Raw genomic sequence first — 14,533 nt, 5'->3', positions numbered from 1 at the left:
GCGCTTCAGCTTAGGTCTTCACAGTTGGTAGCCACTATTTTCTGGATTGAGAGCAGATATCGAGCTTCCTAGATAGATTCCTGAGTTCAGACCAACTTCTGGTTTGCGTGGCAAGCGCCCGTCGCACCACAGTCTGAGTTTGTACACCAGAAGTCTTTGCGCCGTCTCTCCACCCAATCTCGACACTGTGTCTTTCATATGCATTGGATGACATCGCCACGAAGAGGAGATACCGTTGGTCCATACTCGAAAGCTTGGTTTTGTAAACGGTAAGCAGGGTCAGTCAGGCTCATCTCTGGAATATATATGCACTAATTCTTCCTGTTCAGAAACTACTAATCATCTGCGCACCGCGAGGTCCGACGACCGTCGATTCCACCGGCATAATCTCAGTTAAATTTATCCATGAGATAATCTATGTACGTGTCCGTCGTTCGCGATGTTTGTTACGTATAGCAAATTTTCACTGAAAATCCTCTGGGATACAGCGAGCGTGTTGAAACTCAAGCTCAAGTCTCGACACGGTGCCGATAATCGTTGTCTTCAGGAATTACGATGATACTCTACCGGTGAGGCATTCTTGCTGTCGTGTACAAGTTTAGACGATAGACACAGCATGAAAAGGAACCGGATCCCTCAAGCATCTTTGGGAAACTCACCGATCAATGATATTCGTCTCATCCTAGAACCGCAATCTGAACCATGGAATTACTATTCAAGTAGTGGAAGATCGCTCCGCCCAGGTAGTCAGTGAAGAAGGCGTAGTTGTCGGCGTTATGCCCAAGATCTGCAGGTTGCCAAACCCCTGCAGAAGCTCTCACCATAGTCTTCATCAAGTTCATGGTTCCTCCCCATGATAACGGTATTTGTAGCGTCAATGTAGTGAAAGTGGGTCGCCTCGTGGAAAATAGTACGTCCCCGACGATGGCAAAGGTAAGCACCTACGAGGGGAGCAAGGGGTGGCGCCAACATTGATTGTATTGTTCTTACGAATCGCGTGGCGTACCCAGAAGCCCTTGCAGATCTCAACTGGCGCAATGTTGGTATCATCATATGATCCAGACTATGTGATGATCCGCAGTTAACGTCCGCAAGTCTGTGAAACTGGAATCGGTACTTACTTGGCTGTTTGCGAGGTTGACTCAACCTCAAAGATTCAACGCGTCTGCGCGTTATTTCCTTTGTTTGTCAGGGGTGCCCAGCAATTCCTGACGCCCGATGCTTCAACGAAACCCAAGCCTCAGGATCGCCATGTCTGCATCGTTGTCGACCGCGGTTCACCCGCCCCTTGCATTTTGAGCGCGTTAGAATTCCAATAACGCAGCAGCTGTCACAGGTGAGCTCGATCTGATAAGACGTCGAGGAGGCTTGACCGTTTCTCTCGTGCTTGCGAGGAAGGTGGATGCTGCTGGGCACGGAGACTAAATGGATCTGCGAGGTACGATGCGACTTGGAAGGGTGGTGTTGAATCAGAATCCATGGTGAACGCAGAAAGTTCATGCGCGACTCGTTGCCGCCACCCGGCGCCGTGGGCAATCCGACACTCGACCTCTCAGTCTTCTGCCGCATGCCCATTTCCTCAAGCTAGTGTACGCAGGTACGGGATGCAGCGACAGGTCGCATATGTGCCGCCTTTACCACCTTCCTCTAGGAGACGCATTCCTAGAGGCGAAACCCGCAGGTCAACGTTGGATGTCGCCTGTATCGAGGGCTCTGAGGTGGGTAACCCTTGCGCCTCACGATGGCCCCAGTGCAACAGTCTGTACTTCCTGGAGCGACATGGGAAGCACTTTCAGAATCGACGTTATCGATCAATTCATCTGCCTCCTCTGCACACCACCACGCTGCGTGGTACGTCCTTCGCGTTGTTGCGCAGGGAGTATACGTATTGATGTTTCGAGGAGTGGTAGCGCGTCCTACACACAGGCAGATCGGAGACTTGAGTGTATATGGGGTGGGTAAGATAGCACCTTGTATGTTCTCAGTCAGCCATGCGCTAGGACGACGATAACAATTGAACAGTATTGGACCTCAGAGGTCGCACAGCCAGGTGTCCTCCCACTTCACCTTCTTCTCCGTCCAGCCCTCCTCTGTTTGCATCAGCCTCTCCGCCTCCTCCTGCGACACAATTGCCAGCCGATCGCCCGCCCACTCCCCCTCCAGTGTATACCTCTTCTCGTCCGGTTCACCATCCCCATCCTCCCCCGCCCAGATCGTCAGCACCGCAAGCGCAATCTCAATCGTCATTTCCCCGCGCCCGCCCTCCTCCCTGCCCCGCGCCCACACAAACTCACGCTTCGTAGCATTGACGAGCACGGCCTCGCGCAGCTCGTCGTCACGCGGACTCCTCAGCTCGCGATCAGCGACGCGCCAAAGCGTATCCTCAAGCCCCCGGATGCGGCGCTGGTCCACGGGGGAGGTGTGTGCCCTGCGCACGAGTTTGGCGGAGAGCGAAGGGTAGGAGCTGCTCGAGTTCAGTTCGTACCGCAACATCCCGCTCGCGTACGCAGCCAGGTGGAAGCTCTGGTCCTCGTATCCCGCGACCTCGTGCTTGCGCTCCTCGCGCTCCTCTGCGGTCTCGGTCTCCGTGCGTTCAGGGAGGGCGTCGAGCGGCGCGCCCATGCCTATATCGAGGGTGTCCTTGTGCGCAATCCGCCAGCGCATGAGCCGGTGCTTCTCCGCGTCTGAGAGGAACCCATGCGGGAGCGTGCACGCCCAGTCGCCAAAGCAGATGATGCGGTCGTACGCCCAGCTAGTGCGCGGCTTGACAGACTGGATGCGTGCGCGGATGCTCGCGTATCCGATGACGAAGAGGTGTGCGTGGGTGGCGCCGAGCATCGCTGCGCCGTCGAAGTCTGAGAGATTGAAGATATATACGAGGAGCTCGGTGGGTAGCGTGCCTAGGCGGCCGAGGGCGGGCTTGTTAAACGATGCTGCTGCAGCGAGATTATGTCCGCTGTAAAAACAGCAATTGCCTATCGTTAGACATACACTCCGCTGTGAGAAAGCAGACCTTACGGGAAGATGCTGGAGAACACGGTGTCGAGCGCGGGGAATGGGCGCGGCAGCATGAGATTCTTGATGACTCCGAAGCCTGTAAACCCGGGGAAGTTGCCCAGCGTCCGGATCTGGCGCTTGTCGAAGTTTATGCTGCGATTGGTACGCGTGTGATGAGCAGGATACATGGAGAAGTCAGTGTATGTTTTTCGGGGACGTACAACTTGAAGTACTGCCCCATCGTTCGAGCGTAATGAAGGTCGTAGTTAGGGAAAACGAGGCCGGCTGCAAATACTGTGAGTCAGACCTCAAAACAGTTCCTGACGATGCTTGACTTATTATGCAGTCACGTGACGCAGGGGTGCCAATTCCAAGACAGACAACGTCACAACGATATGTTCTGATAGTACATGAGTGCCCAACACTGCTGATATTTGCTCCTTTCTTGTTTCTCTGTTCGTCGATCCATGTTCGCCCTCACGACTTTCGTATGTCGATCAAATACAAGGGTGTATGTGTACAGAGCACAGTAGCTAGCTAACAAGCATTTAGAATCAATAACAGTACAAGGTAGATTTCTTTTCTCATTTCTGACCCCTCAAAAGCGTTGAGATCGTCACTTCCAGTACCAATCAATATCATTCGTTGTGATACCCATGCTCTCCAATTTCTCCGAGATGCGGGCAAGGCATTTGCCTCCCGTAGGCTTGTCATACTCGCCCGAATCGTTCTTCATCAAGACGACACTCTCTATATGGCCTGCCTGCGACACCCGAAATTCGCCTGCGCAAATCGCATCCTTGCTCCTTTCGACTTGACTATGTCTGACATAGTCATCCCTGTGGTCGTGTTTCCAGAGCCGGTAGACGATGCTACCATTGGGTGTGTATACGTAAGTGTAGCTGTTCCCCTTCGTGTTCGCTGCGAGATACATTGCTTGCTTGTGTTTTAGGTCTTCACCGATCAGGTGCCCATCCTCAAAGCCAATGAGAATACCAGCACCGTCGATTGCCAAAGGATCGTCCTATATGTAACCATGAGTCTCTACCGCGATTACTCGGCGATTAGTACTTACAATTAAGTAGGGCAACCAGCCCAACGTGTAGGTATTCGCATCTACGTCGATCGGCTTGGAGCTAGGCGGTGTGACGGAAAGACGTGCGCCGTTGTACCACCCTCTGCTATCTCCAAAGTCACAGCAAAGTTCTTCGATAGCATCCAGTCCAGATGGCTGGTAGTAAACTCGGATTCAATACTTCGACGCGGTAGATGATAGTCTCGAGTATGGTGCGGCTTTGACAGGCCGCGTAGAAATAGACCCAATGAGCGGATTCTGACTCTTCGCATTCTTCTGTCCAACTACGTGAGATCGGCGGCTAAGAACCTTGGCATGCTTGCTCATCGTGCTGGGGACTTTTTCTGACGTCTCAACTACCTAGAGTTTCGTCTGAAATCAAAGAAAGAACTTACTGTATGGAAGTATGCAAGGACAACCCGAGGCCTCTGCGTGTACCATATATCACATGCCCGAAGTTTGCTGATGTCCAATGACCTATCATGAGGGACAGCAATGGAGAGGCGTGCTGGAAAATGGTACTTGCCGCTATCTGAGTTGTTGGATGTGAATGGCTGTGAAATCTCCACAGAAGGTATGTCGCAAGGGCGTATACGACGTCCTAGTCTACAACCAAGCTTTTCCCCAGTCATGCTGGCCACCCGAGATCTGTGACAGAGTGTCACGGAGATCCTACTTCAACGCGTCGACTGTCAAGATTCAGCACGCCTCTCCTCCGCCATAGCGTCCTCAAGGATCGAGTATCATGATTCGATGTGCGGCGACGACTCAATGTCACTATCAGAACGAGTAAGGTGGGTCTGCGGGGAAGCCGCGTCAACCTAAGGAACTGCGAGTGTCAGACTGTCCCCTGACTGAACTGCTCCTTCAACCACCATTAGCCATGGAACCTGCCACCTATCCAGAACTGCCGCCGGAGATCTGGTGCAATACTGTCAGGTGATACATGGCCGACCAGGGCACCAACAATATCCTGTTCATCCGGGACGTAAACCGGCTGTTCTACGACGTCGCGATGGACCATCGGTTCGAGAGGCTGGATCTCCGGGATCTGAACGCAGGCGGCGCATTTGAGCTCCAGCGCATCCGGTATGTCTTCGTGTACGATCAGTGTCAGATCTGCACTCACGATCTACGCGTTTTCCTCGCGTTCCTCCTCCCTCAGAGATCCGTGGCTGACGAAGCGACTGAAATGGATATCCCTCTCAACGTGGACTCTTGCGCAGATACTCACGGAGGAGTGCTATCGCTCGGAAACACTCAGGAACGCGGCTAAAACGAACGTGCGCGCTCGCCGCTGGTTTGTGAGGGAGTGGGTGTTCAGGTTCTAATTTTTCATCGCCACTGCTGATTCATGATTGATAGCTGGCGGTCCTCATATTACTATCCCGATGTAGGTCTAATCGTGCTCGATCTGTGGTCTGGAGATGTCGGAAAGCACGACGACTAGACTAAGCACAATTGTATATTAGGAGTAAAGGGGGGGACAAGGCCACATCGGGAGAGAGAAGAGTAATGCCGTCTAAGTACCTCTTACCATTCTGAAGCTAGTGATTTATGATGACCTACGTATTCCCCAATTTTAAGAATACGATGCCCTCGCCTATCAAGCGGGATAAATATACATAATTCGGTATGTATCACACACAAAATATACAAGTACACAGGAGGTGGACATGGTGAAAGACGAGGCGGTGCGACAGGATACTGTGAAATGTATAACAAAACAATCAAGAGCATAGACCTTCGGAGATGCATTAGGCTTCTGCATCACTATCAGTATCGAGTGTCTGCGGATCTGAAGTTGGTGAGAGACGAAGAAGGTTTGTGGAAAGCGACGCTGGCGTGGAAGGAAGGCTTTTCGTGAATGTATCCGCATCTGGCGAGTATTCGAGGGGAAGCTGGCATCCCGGAAGGAAGCGTGGCGATAGCGGGAGGCTCTGAGGGACTTCCTTGTATGATGCTGTGTCCTTCTCGTACGACTCGGTGCCCTGCCTCGTTATCCGGCGCCCCTTGAAGCGTGGCGATGGCGGGAGGCTCTGAGGGACTACCTTGTATGAATCTGTGCCCTGCATTGTGATTCGGCGTCCTATGCATAGAAGAATGGTCAGAGAGAGTCACTAAATGAAAAGTAGTAGCTCGTACTCTTTGCTTGGGATTCCTCCTTCGGTCCAAGCTGGTTCGACTGTCGCTTCAGCCTGAGCGAGCCCGCGGCGACGAGCTGTCCATTGACGCTGGGTTTATGTGATACCTGAGGCATTATTTGATTGTCCGGGATTCCTGTTGGCCGGATTCGCCCTATATCAAATTGGACGTCCTTGTTCTGCGTCTTCCAGAGGTCGATGTATTGGAGGATGATCCGCTGCATCGCTTCGTGAAGGTGGAGGGGGGGAGGTGCCGGCTCAATGAGGCCCCACTCTGGGCTGATTTGATCTGCCAGATCCAGGAGAAAGTCTTCAACGTGAGCGAGCTCTGGGTGCAGCCACCCGTCCCATCTTGGCCTGCGGAGTAAACCCAACCTACTATCTCCCGAATCGTGAGGTCCACCGATCTCGTGATTGGCGATGCATTTCCATGCGCAGGTGAGTCCGAACTCGTCGGGATCATCGAGCGCCAGGGGGTCTTCTGGCGCGCTGTCCAATGGGACAGCAAGGAGCAAGAACACTACAATGCACCAGAAAACCGACTCTGCATCATGCCGAGGACGGTGCTCAAACTGCGTTTTACACAGCTTGCGGTTTTTCTTGTGCTTCCTTTCCATTTCCTTGGTATAAACACCGCCATGACGAGTGGGGCCATCGTCACAGAATGTCCGCAAGCCAGAGCGATCGTTGGAGTACACCTGGGCGTATCGATCGGCAAGATGAATTGGCAACTCTGGCATACTGGGGAACTTGATGTCAGCCACAAGCAGACAGCCAAGTGCAGGCGAACGAGCGATGAACCTCGGTGTTCCCTGCATGTCGAGTTAGTCAGGAGCCTCCCGATGCCCTCCGTGGAAGAACTCACGGTACGATAACGCAAGGGTTCATCGATGGTGTCTCTCCTTGCGACGAATGAAGGTGATACCGACGCCTTTCGATCCAGCTCCGCTGCATTGTCCAGGTCTCCAAGACGAGCCATGGGATCGGCGTTTGCTTGCCTGAATTCGTCGGGAAGACATTAACAAGCAGGACAGCCAATGGTGACAAACGTACTTCTCAATTATCTCGTTGACGAAGATCGGGCGATATTCAGTCCCCTTGAATTCCTCCTCATCTTCGCCCTTGAAGTCTTCCGCCTGAACGAAGATGTTGCCGTGACTGATATCGCGATGGATGATATTGCGCTCCATCACCGCCCAGCGGTGAGCTGTACGTCGTTTAGCACGCGAGAAATAGCCCAATATGAATATAGCTCACCTTCGAGGATGTCGTACATGCATTTGAGGAAATCAACGAGACTGGGGCATTTTCGCAGGGATTCTCCCCAGGTATGCATGATCAGTCGAGTCTTGATGCGCGTGGTGCTGTCGACCGTCACCGTGATGGGACAACCGCGCTTCCATTGAACTTCGTATTCTTTCTTGACGCGCAAGAATCCAGGGGCGGGGCCTTCCTTGTGGAGGATGTCGTACAGCTCGCCTTCCCTAAAGCTGGAACGAACATCGCGATACGAGTCCTTGATCGTAATCGGCGTATCGCCAACTTTCGCTACCCAAGTCATCCGGTGCCACGGGTCTCCAACGACTCTGACAACACAGTTCTCGTACACTTTGTCGCCATCGCGTATATTCCAAGCGGGAGGCCCGAGGACATCGCCAGTATCAGCCAGAGTCACGCTCGGGTCTCGGGTTGCGAAGTCTGGGTGCGGAACGTAGAGCGTGTAGACATACGAGACCAGCGGAACGAGGTCAGACCAAGGGAATTCCTCGGACGTGTGGAGGCCCGCAGGGCAGCTGTACTGAATGGCGTAGCCAACGGGTGAGATAGCAACCCCGTACATCCCAACCAAGTCGGGGCGAGCCTGGTTCGCGGACGCCAAATAGGGTACAGATTGACGTGGTGCGTCCTTCCTGTCGGCCTTGCCTTTTTCTTCGATGATAGTTAGTATATGGTGCCAGGGAATGCGCGCCGTCTCGTCGTCATCAAGAAGGAGGCTGATAGCTTCCAGCAAGCCCACCAAATCGGGGGCGCCCGCTTCGGTGTCATTCGGATGGTACTTCGGCGGGCGCGAATGGTTGTCACGGAAGACTACGAGATCCTTGCCTTTGGCGTATTTAACTTTGACAAAAGCCAAGTGTCAGTACAGTACAGCAGACGATCGGTGGAGTGTTAGTGTATACGTACCGCGTATGAGAACACTCGCACGACTCAGCAGTTGCGCGAGAAGGGCGTAATCTGTCTGTCCGGTGGCGCGAAACTGGTTTACCAGTTGAAGGAGCTCCTTGTCGTTCAGGATGGTGGCGAATCCCCTAGTCGTGGATTTGTGTAGCCGTAGCGAGCTGAAAGTCGCCGATGGATTCAGGTAGCCAGTGCGGTCGATTATGTCGGACATCTGTCGTCTATTGACTGCAGGTGGTTTCGTCTTCTTCACTGGTGTAGTCTGGGAGATAATACAATGAGCCGTGGTGGTAAATTAATTGCAGAAGAGAACTCGCGCTCTCAGAAGAGTATATACTCACCGGAAATGGCCACAATCAAACAATGGACACGAAGTGGCAAGTGCAAGTGGCTTGGTGGTAAGTACTAAGAACGAACAAGTTGATTCCAAATTGGGCCACAGTTGTTTGTCGGAATGCGTATCGGAGTTAAAAACACGATCCATGTACAGCGCTCCCTGCCGCCAACGAGTGCAAGTACCACACCGCTACGAAGCGAGACACTATCAATGCATCCAAAATTATCATCAAAGTTACCCTCATACCTAGCTATATACCCAGCAACCACCGATGCAACTACATTTCCAGATGTGTTGAGTATACTGTACGTCGCCTGTTAACGCTGTCGGATGCGCAAGTCCTACCACAGGCGCCGGGCTCTACAATCTGCAATCTGGTATGCGTGAGCTCGCCACTAAGAGATAGGGCATATACTCTACCTCGCTGGATCAACGCTAGAGTGTCCTTTCGCCGACGCAGCGACCGCGTCCTCTCAGGCGTACCTCCCAGCCAACACCAGAAGACCGTGCACGCTGCATTCTGTCCAATCAGCCGCTCACTCCAGAAGGCAGAAGGCACGAGCGTCGAAGCGTCGAAGTCGAAGCCGTATGCTCCCTTATACATTGCACATTGCTTCGGCTGTACGATCGGCGTGGGTGTGCGTGGGTGTGCGTGGGTTACCGATAGCAGCCGGCGGCAGCGCTGAAGTCGGAAAGCATGCGGTGAAGGTTGCTTCGTTCTTCGTTCTTTGTTCTTTGTTCGCAATTACGGATAACCACCACAAGTTTGTGCCGTCGAAGCCCCCTCAAGTCGCTTCTTCAGAATGAATAATGTCGTTGAACAACATGCGTGGAACGACGCCTTCGACAAGCTGGAGGACGCGGGTGCCCGGGCCTGAATGCCAGAATCGTCGTACGGCGAGGGCGAGGGGAAGGGAATGGAATGGAATGATCGACGGCGCTGGCGCTGGGGTGACACACTGACAGAGGTCATTAGGACGTCGGATATGATATATGAATATACGACCGCACAAATTCAACCAGAGTCCCCGATTCCACGACTGATTCCCCAAGAGAAGGAAGAGAAGGAAGAGAAGGGAAGGAATCGGTCGTGGAATCGTGGAATCGTGGAATCGGGGACTCTGGTTTGAATCCGGCGCTGCGCGCGAGCGTCACGCATGTGCTGGACCTTGGACCTCCCATGCAATGTAACCGCCCTCCGCCCCACCTCATTGATGTCCTGAGTGTCCTGAGTGTTCTCGGTGTTGAGTGCAATCCGACAATGTGCAATGTGAGGGGAAGGAGAAGCGTCGGAATTCGGAAGCCGGTACATGGTACATGGTACATGCACGCATATCTGCCGTATCTGCACATATCTACCCAACCACCTCGTACTCCTCCCCTGCCTCCCCTACCTCCTCCCCCGCCGTCCGCCGCCGCGAATCGGCCGCATGCCCCACACCCACATCCCTCTCCCCCACATCCCTCACTCCCACACCCGCACTCGCCTGCGCCTCCGTCTGTGCAGCCACTTCTGCCTCCGCGCGCCGCCGGAGGATCCCCAGCAGCTCCGCGCACGACTGGTCCAGCAGGCCCACGATCTTCGCCGCCGCCGCAAGCTCGTGCGCCTCTTCGAGCGGATCGTGCAAAATCGCGTGCACGCCCGCGCACGCGTCCCTCAGCACCGCACACACCTCCTCATAAACCTCCTCATATACCTCCTTATCGTTACCCGCATTTTCATCTCCATCTTCATCGCCTTCGCGCAGCAGCAGCAGTTTATCCACTTCGCCGTATATGTCCTCCAGCGCGGGGTTGACCGCCGCTTGGAGGGCGCGGTAGAGCCGCAGTAGTTGGGGAGGGTCGGAGAGGTCGGTGGCGGCGAAGAGGCGGTAGTCGGCGCGCTGGACGTGCAGGAGGGCCGCGAGGAGGTGGATGCCGTGGTCGAGCTCGTCGATCACGGCGAGGGCTTCGTACAGGAGGAAGGCGAGCGTCGCGGCGGCGGCTACGTACACGCGAAGACGGTGCAAGTTCGAATTGAAAAGCGGATGGTAGGTAAGAGGGAGGACGTTAGGTAAGAGGGAGGAAGATACGTACCTATTGCGAGCCCCGCCAGCTTGGAGCGCGGCGTCCCATCTGCTCTGTGGAGAAGCCTGTTGGTGGGTCGCGGGCCTAGCGGGGGTGGCGGGAGTGGTGGGGGCGGCGGGGGCGGGACTGAGTTGTAGCATCGCGTCGGAATATGAATGGGCCGCGGTTGGCACTGCAGCGACGATTGGCGTCTGAACGCGGTCAAAGGGGTGCGCATCGGGCGGATTTTGGGAAGGTCTAGTGAGCGGCCGAGGCGCAGGCGCAGGCGCTGCAGCCGCGACATTGACGACATTCTCGACGCGTTAGCCCGAGTGCAAGTATGTAAGAGGGGAAAAGCATGGGGCTTGGTGAGGGCTGCGTTGATCATTGGCTTTGTTGATCGTGAGAGGATATTGTTGATCGTGCGAATATCGTCTCTGTGCTGGCTGATTCGGAGATGTTGCCGCCCTCAAGGCCTCAAGTTCAAGCTCAAGTCTAAAGTCTAAAGTTGCTGACTTCTTTCCTCCTTGTACCTTGTGCAAAGTATCTTCCAGGTTACGAGGCCACGCGTCTGCGTCAGCAGCACCGCCGCAGTCACGCCTTCGTCCTTATCGCGCAAACCTCGTTCAACGAGTCGCTCTCCAATTCGCGCGCACAGCAATGTCCTACACCACTCCCCTCTGGCGCGTCAATGACAATATAATCGAACACCTGCGGTCCCGGATCCTGCTGCAATCGCATCGACCATCTTCGACACAAATCACTATAAATCATCGAGACACAGGCCTCCGTCTTCGTTGTCCTGATCGCCAGAATGAGACGAGTGGGCATGGTGAGTCCTAGATTTAGATTTAGCTGAGAGATACGAAGACGGACTCTCCCGCGGTCACCAGCGAGTTGTACTCTGACCGAAGCGAGATGCAATGCAATAGGGTGACGGTGCTGACGCGGACGGGCCTCGGGAGACTTTCGCTAGAGCCGTGCGATCCATCATCTGGTTCGACCACGAAGTGGCAGGACCGTCTCGTCTAACTGCGGCCTCGCCGAGTGGAGTGGAGCCCGCAGGAATCGGGAAGATGGGATGGCGATACGATACGCACTCTGTGGGGTGTGTTTGGCATAGGGAGCAAGCCTATGACGTCTAAGGGTCACATCAGATGAAGGGGCTTGTGGTTCGCGCCAATCAGGCATGCGACGCAGACGGCATCCGTAGTGAGGCTGTGGTGAGCCAGCTACTTATATGCTTATGCTTAGATGCAGCAGTCCCGGACACCCCTCCGTTTGATCCTTCGTCTTCCCTCCCCGAATCTCCCGTCCAACGCACTCAGCGTCGATCTAGTCATGCCTTACGACCCGGAGACAGGAATCGCGCAGTACACCGTCCAGGATGTGCGATCTGGGGCGAGGACGCTGAAGCTTCCGCGCCTTGCAGGACGTCATACGATGTCTCCATTGAAGGTGCGTAATTCGATGAAAACGCGCTAGCGCTGTAGGATCCAAAATTTAAATATTCAACTCGGGCACAGAGATTCAAGTTGAATTTGACTGTAGTTGGGGGGCGGGTGCGACTGTCGCGCTCCACGGGCACAACTGGTGGTGCAATAAGCCAGAACGGCTGTTCGTAACGCGAAAGTGCGCCAAGGCATTCCGGTGGATGCCCCATCGCCCTAAGCTACTGTGAGCCATGATTAATGATTAACGAGATACTGGACTGTGCTGCTCGTAGCGACATGACCTCATCGATTTGGATAGGGTGCTCGAGGGCGACGTCGTCATCCAATATACCAAAGATAAACATGAGCGAAGTGACGCTGTGATGCCATCCTATGATGTCATCAGAGAGTTGGCGGAGGGAGCAGCATATGACCGAGACCGCGCGCGCATTCTCGTTCGGGGACGCCACTTGCTCGTTCAGAGTGAGAATGGTGAGCACTCGGTTTCCTATCGCCTTGTATCACGCGCTGAGATAGGCGCTTGTACTTATGCAGCATCGATACTACCCGGGTCTTTCTGTGCGAGCGAATGCCGTGCTGGAATTCGGGGATAGCGAGGACTGCCTCCGCTTTACGCGCTGTCTCTCTGGCGGATGGTGTCACGAATATTTGTGATCGTTATTCCATTATCCAAAAAGACGGTAAGACGGTGGCGGCGATGTACGAAAACCAGTATGCAAAATATGAATATGCGGCGGGACAGTGCGCAGGATGTCGCGTTGTGGGCCTCAGGCCTCTGGCGTCCAGCGGGAACTCGACGTGGAGTGGAGAGGCGGAGGCTGCGGGACGACAGAGGTAGAGGGAGCTGCATCGCCTCGCGACCAAACCAGCGGAGAGGTAGAGAACGCGCGTGGATGTATACGTATACGTACACATCTCCAAATGCGGAGCGCAGGTCTTGGGACTCGAGCAGGCCGCAGAGAGCGGAAGGTGTGGGGTACGTGTTCGCATAGCCGTTCGTTGAGGAAGCAGGGAGCAGGGAGCGAGAGCTTTGAGGCCTTGAGGGCTGAGCGCTGGCGGGGTATGCCGCGCCTCTGTGGCACGAAGGTTTGAACGTTTGAACGTTCACGCGTACGCCTTGGGCTCGCCGCGTTTCTCCCGAACGCGCCCGGATTCCTTCGTCGTATGCAGTTCGCTGATGCAGCTGGGCCTTGCGTACGTCGTGAGGCGTGTCATCAAGTGGTTGACGCTTCCGTGCGTTTCTCCGTGGTTCGTATCCAGTGGAACGGAGACTGCCACTGGCGCGGCTGTCTGTGGCGAAAAATATAAGCATCAGGACATGGAGATGCTCTGCCACACGCGGTGAAGGACGCACCAACGACCTGCTCGGTGAACGAGGAATCACCCACCTCTCTCATCCGTAACTTCTTCGCCTGGAGTTCCTAGTCAAACCCCGAGTAAGTAATACTGACTGCTGACTGCTGACTGCTTGAGTCAACAGTGTTGCGGGCAGGGGTGACCGTGGGTGGTACTTTTCGAAGAATGGAAAACGAGCTCAGGGTGAGTCGTAAAGCGTTCACGCGCATGCTCTGTGCGATGGAGCTGGAGTTCACATGTATCAGCCTCGAAAGCCGTCCGCGGTTTGAGGTGTGTTGTACATATGTCTGATACCATGAAGATGTCAGCTTTGGACCTGGGAAAATTCTGGAGGATGTGGCTTACCGTCTGCCTCTATCCCGAACCCGAAACAAACGAACATCGTACATTGCTGAGTGTTGATACAAGTTGGAGAGGGATAGCGGAAGGCAGATCGGCCGGGAATGCGGTGATGATAGGACGTCTTTGGATTTGTGTTCCTCTTTGAGCCAGCACGAGCGCTGAGTGCTCGTCTATACCGACAATGAGGACAGTTGAGCGAAGGTGTCAGACAATGGATCGTCCCTTTTTCGATCAGCCCCCCATCCGCCACGCGCCAACCGAATCAGCTCACTCGTGCCCATGCTGGAGTTTTCATCGACATACAGTCGTCTCCTTCGCCGACTATCTTGTGCGCGGAGTACCCGCTCTCGCTCGCCTGCTCGATTGGAAATAAAATAACGGGACGGGACGCCTCGTCGCTCGAATTGCGCATTATGCCAGTGCCCGCGATATCGTCCCCAAGAGCGTAGAGCGTAGAGCACGGCAAGCAATCGGCTCGCTCCTCCGCCGGCTTTCTCGCCATAGTCCCGTTTCATAGCACCAGAGACCAAGCCCACCAGAGACGGAAGACTACCTCCAGTCGTGCGAACAAGGGGTAGGTCGTACACGTAGAGAGGGGATAGAG

The 14,533-nt window shown here is 54.5% G+C and overlaps 6 protein-coding genes across 6 annotated transcripts; 2 read left to right on the top strand and 4 right to left on the bottom strand.

Annotated features, from left to right (window-relative positions):
• Positions 1-2,031: 2,031 nt before the first annotated feature.
• PC9H_000055 (uncharacterized protein) lies at positions 2,032-3,185 on the bottom strand (the record flags this gene model as incomplete). Its single annotated transcript, XM_036769718.1, has 2 exons — positions 2,032-2,956; positions 3,019-3,185. 2 exons carry the CDS (start codon positions 3,183-3,185, stop codon positions 2,032-2,034), a joined length of 1,092 nt encoding a protein of 363 aa, XP_036635563.1.
• Positions 3,186-3,613: 428 nt separating this feature from the next.
• Positions 3,614-4,399, bottom strand: PC9H_000054 (uncharacterized protein; the record flags this gene model as incomplete). Its single annotated transcript, XM_036769717.1, has 3 exons — positions 3,614-4,021; positions 4,073-4,228; positions 4,298-4,399. 3 exons carry the CDS (start codon positions 4,397-4,399, stop codon positions 3,614-3,616), a joined length of 666 nt encoding a protein of 221 aa, XP_036635562.1.
• A 619-nt stretch (positions 4,400-5,018) lies between these two features.
• Positions 5,019-5,522, top strand: PC9H_000053 (uncharacterized protein; the record flags this gene model as incomplete). The annotated part of the gene is made up of 3 exons (XM_036769716.1): positions 5,019-5,161; positions 5,238-5,384; positions 5,438-5,522. The coding sequence occupies 3 exons, from the start codon at positions 5,019-5,021 to the stop codon at positions 5,520-5,522; spliced, it is 375 nt and encodes a 124-aa protein (XP_036635561.1).
• A 307-nt stretch (positions 5,523-5,829) lies between these two features.
• Positions 5,830-8,608, bottom strand: PC9H_000052 (uncharacterized protein; the record flags this gene model as incomplete). The annotated part of the gene is made up of 6 exons (XM_036769715.1): positions 5,830-6,161; positions 6,218-7,028; positions 7,082-7,214; positions 7,270-7,423; positions 7,474-8,334; positions 8,401-8,608. The coding sequence occupies 6 exons, from the start codon at positions 8,606-8,608 to the stop codon at positions 5,830-5,832; spliced, it is 2,499 nt and encodes an 832-aa protein (XP_036635560.1).
• A 1,478-nt stretch (positions 8,609-10,086) lies between these two features.
• PC9H_000051 (uncharacterized protein) lies at positions 10,087-11,090 on the bottom strand (the record flags this gene model as incomplete). The annotated part of the gene is made up of 2 exons (XM_036769714.1): positions 10,087-10,715; positions 10,808-11,090. The coding sequence occupies 2 exons, from the start codon at positions 11,088-11,090 to the stop codon at positions 10,087-10,089; spliced, it is 912 nt and encodes a 303-aa protein (XP_036635559.1).
• Positions 11,091-11,437: 347 nt separating this feature from the next.
• On the top strand, positions 11,438-12,885 carry PC9H_000050 (uncharacterized protein; the record flags this gene model as incomplete). The annotated part of the gene is made up of 4 exons (XM_036769713.1): positions 11,438-11,609; positions 12,304-12,454; positions 12,530-12,665; positions 12,766-12,885. The coding sequence occupies 4 exons, from the start codon at positions 11,438-11,440 to the stop codon at positions 12,883-12,885; spliced, it is 579 nt and encodes a 192-aa protein (XP_036635558.1).
• Positions 12,886-14,533: the final 1,648 nt, after the last annotated feature.

The sequence above is a fragment of the Pleurotus ostreatus genome (assembly GCF_014466165.1).
Source record: "Pleurotus ostreatus strain PC9 chromosome Unknown scaffold_1, whole genome shotgun sequence".
NCBI lineage: Eukaryota > Fungi > Basidiomycota > Agaricomycetes > Agaricales > Pleurotaceae > Pleurotus > Pleurotus ostreatus.
The sequence above is the reverse complement of the archived record's forward strand: the minus strand, read 5'-3'. Positions and strand labels throughout refer to the sequence as shown.